Below are 6755 nucleotides of genomic sequence, written 5' to 3' on the forward strand. Positions count from 1 at the left end.
CGTTTTAAGGTCCGCCCTGTCTCTTTCTCTAGTTTGTATGCTACGAAAATAAACCTTGTTCAAAATTTTCGCCTTGTAATAGTAAGATGTCTGAAATATAGAGGGTGGACCTTTTATTTTATTGCGTTTTAAGGTCCGCCCTGCCCCTTTCTCTATTTTTCATGCTACAGAAAAAAAACCTGTCTATAATTTTTCTCTTTGTAATAGATAGATCAAAACGGGGGATTAAGGTTTTACATAGGAATATCTAGGAAAAAATCTTCAAAAATCTTCTTCTTAAGAACAACAATGTCATGATTAGCCATATTAATATGGAAGCATCATCAGTTAGTGTAGATGTACGTTTGTTCAAATCATGACCCCCGGGGTAGGGTGGGGTCACAATGGGGGATCAAAGTTTTACATAGGATATATATATCGAAAAATCTTCTCCACAAGAACAGCAAAGCCATCTTTAGTCAGATTGATATGGAAACATCCTCAGGTATTGTAGATTCAAATTTGTTTAAACCATGATAACAGGTCATATAAAATTAATTTTCCGCCGGAATATGGCTGAAATATAGCCGACTTGGCGTTAAACCCTAATCAATTAATTAATCAAACCATGACCCCCTAGGGGTAGGATGGGCCACAATGCACTATCAGGGTTTAGCATGTGAATGTATAGGAAAAAAAATCTAAAACCTTTTTTTCAGGAACAACAAAGCCATGTTTAGTCACATTGATATAGAAGTATCTTGAGGTAGTGTAAATTAAAGTTTGTTTAAATCATGACCCCGAGGGGTAGGGTGGGGCTAGCGCTATATCTATAAAAATCATGAAACCTGGGGTAGGGTGGGGTCACAATAGTGATTAATGTTTTACATTGGAAGATATGTTAGAATAAATTTGCTGATGAAAAACAGCAGGGCCTTATTGACTCAGGTGAGCGTTGTGGCCCATGGGCCTCTTATTTTATGTCAAGGTCTTGGAAAATCGTAGGACGATTCTTTTATAAAAGGCAGTGACGAATCTGAATGTATAATGGTAGTACAATGTATATTTATCTAGAATATATTCACCACATACAATCAAAAGATACGTTCAGATTTATTATCCATGTATATCACAAAAATGTTATGTTAGAATGATCATTAGTTGTACTGTATCCGTATCTATAGACTTTGATTCATATAGCATGAAAAAGAGGGAGTATTTGTTTCTGTATTCATACAATGAATTGGGAAAATAATCACCTTAAAAATAAGAAAGGGGTTCATCAACACTACGTACATAATGTATGTGGTAAATGCCTTGTGTGACAAGTAAAAAGAAATCTGTAATACACCAGATGGTGTTTATTTTCTACGTACTTGATACGCAAGGAGCAGATGGAAATTTAAAGAAGGTGTTATTGCCACCCCTCCCCCTCTTCCTCACCTGAGATGCAATGTATTACCGGAAATTTCTCCAGCCACTACCGAAATTATTCATATAACATGCGCAGATCGGGGGGGGGGGAGTCGGGGGGAACCCCTCCCCCCATCTGGAATTCGCAGAGTTACTAAAAGTATACACTGAAGTAAATAAAAAATGACTTTGGGCCCCCTTAGAAAACGTGGACCCTACCATTACCACCACGAAATAGGTGATTTTTAAGTTTTTGAAATGGAATTGGATTTTACGGTTTTTTTTTTCTTCCTTGACAAGAAATTTTTGGGTTAGAAATTTTCTTGACTGGGATCCCCCCCTGGAAAAATTCTTGATCCGCGCCTGTATATTGTTAGGTAATATCCGAAACAACATATGTGCAATGGATAGCATTTATGAAAATCGAACTTCAAAAATTCTGTCATGACTACATGAGACCGATTGTATTTTTTCCTCCATGGTTACCACGGAGAATGACTGAGGACTTCGAAAAGGATAATTTAAGGAGATTGGCAAAGTTCCTAGCTTTTGCAAAGAATTTTTCAAAAACTCTTGAGCAGGTGTAGTGGTACTAAACAATACACTTTATTGGTTTTCACCGCGTAGAAAATTCTACACGGGAGATCACTCTCAATCAAGCTCCAGACAGCTCAGTATTACACCATATCATTATTCGTAGGGAAAGAAGTCCCGGAGAGTATGGAGTATGACTCTCAGTCATACTCCATACAGTGTCAATTCTCCGGGACTACTTGGTATGGAGTTGTAGCGTAACGTAATACTAAGCTGTCTGCAGCTTGGACTCTCATAATGGAAAACCCCATGAATTGCCTTTTTTCTCCGGATAACCGTGAGTTGCCACTTTCCATAAACGAATAAAATAAATAATCATAAATAATCAGCGTTTTATAAAAGAAATATATGTTTGATTTAAAATTAGACTGAAACGCTTCTAGTCGACATCACGAAAATGTACATATCAATGTAGCTTAAAATGGGAAATATGACGCACGCTTGACAACGTCCCCAGAAACAATCAGTCAGTATATTTCTGGGTGCATTTGGGGGGGGGGGGGGGTTATAGCACAAATTAATGTAGAAAATAGAAATTCCTTGATACGCAAAAAAAAGGGAAAATGATCAACTGATGTTCCCTCCCCCTTCCCCCGTTCATACAGACGTGAGATACATAAATGACTTGTATATAGAACTGGACATTCAACTTTGCCCAAAATGCTTCATGTCGGTAATAAAAGAAAATATTTTACAATAATGATTTCAAATTTTAATCGGTCATGCAATACAGCCTGCTAGATTATCCCACAGTCTGTCTATTATAGTCACAGTAAAATGTGTAATTTCTTTTTCTTTCTTTTTCTTTTGGCAAAAAAAAAAAAAAAAAATACAAAAATGAAATATTATTTCATATGTAGTTCATTATGACGAGGAAGAGTGATATTTTTATAAGAAAGAATTAAATCCCAAGCATGATTATACATGTACTTTAAATCTGATGTATATGTTTTCAATATTGAATTACCTGTTTGAAGCTTTAACATTACATGTATTTTGTTTCTGCAGTAAATACAGATCGAATACAACATTAGGCTATATATTACCCTATCCACAAATAAAGGGCAAAATATTATTATAAACTGAAAACAAGTTAATTGTTAAAACTAAAGGGAAACATATACATACTTTTATTTTTTATCGGTTTTAGTATTAAACTCTACACTAGGAATAAGAAATTTCTTTAAATATTGTAATAAAAATAGACTATATATAATTATATAATTATATCACAATTTCGATGTGTACGCATGAATATCATAATAGTATTATAATTTGTTCTTCAGCATAATTTATTAAAATAGAGAATTCATATCTATTGATTTAAAGCAAACACATGACCATTACATTGTCATTGCTCTCTGCCGCGGGCTCTACCTGCGGGTACCTGTCAGGTATACGAATACTTCACACCCTCATTGTTTTATTGCCTATACACACCGGCAGATTTCACACCTTTAATCGTCCTAATTTACACAAAGCAAATGCTGGGGAAAAACAAACACAAGCCCAATAAATGCGACATTTTTTTTAAAATCATTGTCCTAAACGGTATTGCTAAAAGCACACTAAACATGGAGTAGCAATTCCTGCCCTAAGAGATATATGGTACAAAAAATAAACACAACAGCTAGGGTAAATCCTTAATCTTTCTTCATATGATGCAAACAAACTCTCTTTAATTTTATGTGTTTAAGTCAAGATTAAAACATTTTGCACCACCCGGACCTTTAAACTTAGGCGGACCTTTTCTTATACGGGCCGGACCTTTTCTTATAGAAGGCGGACCTTATATGTTATCGTATTAGGTCCCCCCGGACCTTTAAACGAGGCGGACCAAATATTATGCGACACCGTATGAATAGAGAGGTTTGTCATCATCATCAAACTGAATGGTTTGTTTTTCTTCGAAACCAGAATAGCGAACAACTTTTGTTTGTTTGATATCTTTTCTAGTCACGACAACCAAGAGGTCACCAGAGGAGGTGCTGCAGATATTGCGAGGTTTCCAGTTCTGTAATGTGATCACTGCGTCAATCTTTTCATTCTTTACAATGTTCACAGTTTTTTCTTTTGGATCAGTATAAATGACGTGACCTTGTTTTATTACGGAGATGTCGAAGGGGTTGTTCCTTGATTTAGTAATAAATGACTTCAAAAGGGAGCCATGATTGATGCTGAAAAGTTTCAAGGTGTTCTCATTCCCCCTTATCCAGATTTCTTCATTGTTCAGACAGGCAACATTTCCTAGGTGAGATCTATTTTTAGTGTTTATGGTACTGATGGTCTCTGGTTCATCAAGCAGCTGTTTGACAGGATGAAAGCTTCCAGCCTCTGATGACTTTTGTGTAGTCTTGATGCAATATCCATGCTCTTCTGAAATTGATTTACCTGATGATAAAGATCCAAATTTGCTAAGGAAATCTTCTTCTTGGATTCTCGAGCTCCCTGGAGTGAAAGTAGGCAAATAGGAAATTATTTTTTGTGGAAGCTTTTTGAATATGTCTGCATTAAGTTTAATGCTAAACAGTTCTGATATGTCCTGGGTATCAAAATCAAACTCAGAAGAGGTAATTTCAATCTGTATTTCAGATATTTTCTTGTGAATATTATCCAGATGATTCTTTAAAGTTGATATCTGTTTGGTTTTCATCTCACCAATCTCAGCCTGATGTTGTTCGACGGCTTGGTCAATTTTTCTGTGCCAGTCATCTCCATATTTTGTTATGGTTGTTGAAAGATCCAAAAAGCCATTTTCTAGCTGCTTTATGGTGTCCTTTACATCAACTGAAATGTCCTGATAAGTTGGAAGTATTGTGTCATTTAATTCCTTTTGTTTTTTGATGATTTTTTCTTTTCTTTCATTGAGAGTTTTAAGAATATCCGATATTTTATGACCTAAATGATGATCAGATACAATGCAAGTGATGCAGACAGGAACTTCACATTGACTACAGTACATTTGACATCGTCCATTATCATGAGAGGTACATTTAGGGTAAAGTGGAATTGACTTTCGAAATATAAATCTTACAATCTCATGCTTTTCCTTGGATTCATCAGCTGCCATGTGTTTTCCAATACAGGCGTTGCACAGTTTCATGTTGCATGTATCACACTGAACCTGTACCATTTCAGTCTTACATAGATCACATAATATCAAGTCCTGAGCTCGGATGTTTTGATCGTTATGAGTGTCGGTCAACATGATGGGTTGACTTTAAACATTGAAATATATGTAACTGTAAAGAAAATATACGAATATTTTATGTTAGGTTTAACTTAAAAGTATACTCAACAGGTGCTTTCCCATAACGTCTGTGTAAAGGATTCAAATATTAAATTATCGCAAATTTATCAAAGGTACACAGGTGTCGGTCAAATTCGTAACGTCCGTAATCTAGGGCGTAAAATGGCTTGCAAATGCGGAATATAGAATCAGTTCGGTTTTTTTTCTATTAGTTTTACCACATAAATGCAGTATACGTCACCAAAAGCGACCGTGATGCAAAAAGGAGGCAAAGTGGGTGAGTTTGTACTGTCGGTCAATATTTCTTAGTAGATAACAGGCGTCACACTAATAACTAAATAAGATTTATATAATATTTCTTGATAAAGTGGACAAGCCATGTTCTTCGATGTGTTGAAATCTATAATTGTTATTGTTTGACACAAAAGTTTAAGCATTTTTTTTATAATAATTACGATCATAGAGTTCAGCAGTTATATTTTGACTAACATAAAATATACGGATATGACAGTTTGACAGAAAACAATGTCAAACCTTAACTTCAGAAGCACAATGATTCGATTATGTAACATAGAAATTTTAAGGACATATTTTTTGCTGTTTTGGTTATAAAAACTCATTTATTTTCTTTTCAGATACCATGCTACCAGCTCTTTATTGATTTTCTTGGCTGATTGCCTGTTATGATTTGACCATTGTCAATCTGTGCTGATACCAATTTTTTTCTTATTATGTTATTAAAGATAAAATTTTATCAGTAAACTTCAGTTGTATGTTAACTGGTTGATGAAGAACAAGTAATAAAATATAGTGAAAAAAACACCGAAAACACGATTTCTTTGCAGAAAGTAAGAACGATGAAAATGCTATAGCAGGAGAATTTGACGTCACCTCCGTCACGATTAATTGTGCCTTATTTATTTTACAGATAGGTCATAAAAAGCTGTCTAATTCATTCCAAGTGAAAGCATGGTCTGATTCATGCATGTGGTGGTTTTTTTAACGTTCCGAGAAGGGCGAAAATACCCTCAAAATTCGCATTATCTGTGTCAACATAACGCCCGTCACTTTTTGATCAACTATATTTGGATGCAGTTTTCTTAAAAAATAAAAACGCAACTATCTTTTCTTTATGAATTCATGAAGGAAGGCATAAATATAGATGCTTTTAACTAGAAAAAGTGTAAAAATATTGACACAATTTTTTTCACTGTGACGGCCGTTATTATTAACAAATAGCTGATCCTTGCCCAAATATTACATAATTAGGAGAATACTTGTATGAAAGAGAAAAAAATATTGATTGGAAAAGTCTGGAACATTCATGTTGGACTCAAATTAACATTATTTCATGTGGATGTCTGTGATAAAAAAAATACGTTCAACAAAAAGGTTTTTAGTGTACTCGTATCTCTATTAATACGCAAAATTTTGGGGGCTAAAAGTACCTAAAAGTACCTAATCAAGGCCATATGTGCCCCCAGCTTTTAGGGGGCCAAAAACATTTTAATTAATGTAC

At 34.8% G+C, this 6755-nt stretch overlaps 1 protein-coding gene across 1 annotated transcript; it reads right to left on the reverse strand.

Annotated features, from left to right (window-relative positions):
- Positions 1-3829: 3829 nt before the first annotated feature.
- Positions 3830-5194, reverse strand: LOC133193193 (tripartite motif-containing protein 42-like). The gene has a single exon (XM_061329162.1). It carries the CDS (start codon positions 5192-5194, stop codon positions 3830-3832), a length of 1365 nt encoding a protein of 454 aa, XP_061185146.1.
- Positions 5195-6755: the final 1561 nt, after the last annotated feature.

The sequence above is a fragment of the Saccostrea echinata genome, unplaced genomic scaffold (genome assembly GCF_033153115.1).
Source record: "Saccostrea echinata isolate AGI-Se365-2 ecotype Australia unplaced genomic scaffold, CSIRO_AGI_Sech_v1 ptg000027l, whole genome shotgun sequence".
Classification (NCBI taxonomy): Eukaryota; Metazoa; Mollusca; class Bivalvia; order Ostreida; family Ostreidae; genus Saccostrea; species Saccostrea echinata.

Bases quoted from the DNA above. Each gene is read 5' to 3' on its own strand.
- LOC133193193 (XM_061329162.1), bottom strand. From the start codon at position 5,194: ATGTTGACCGACACTCATAACGATCAAAACATCCGAGCTCAGGACTTG.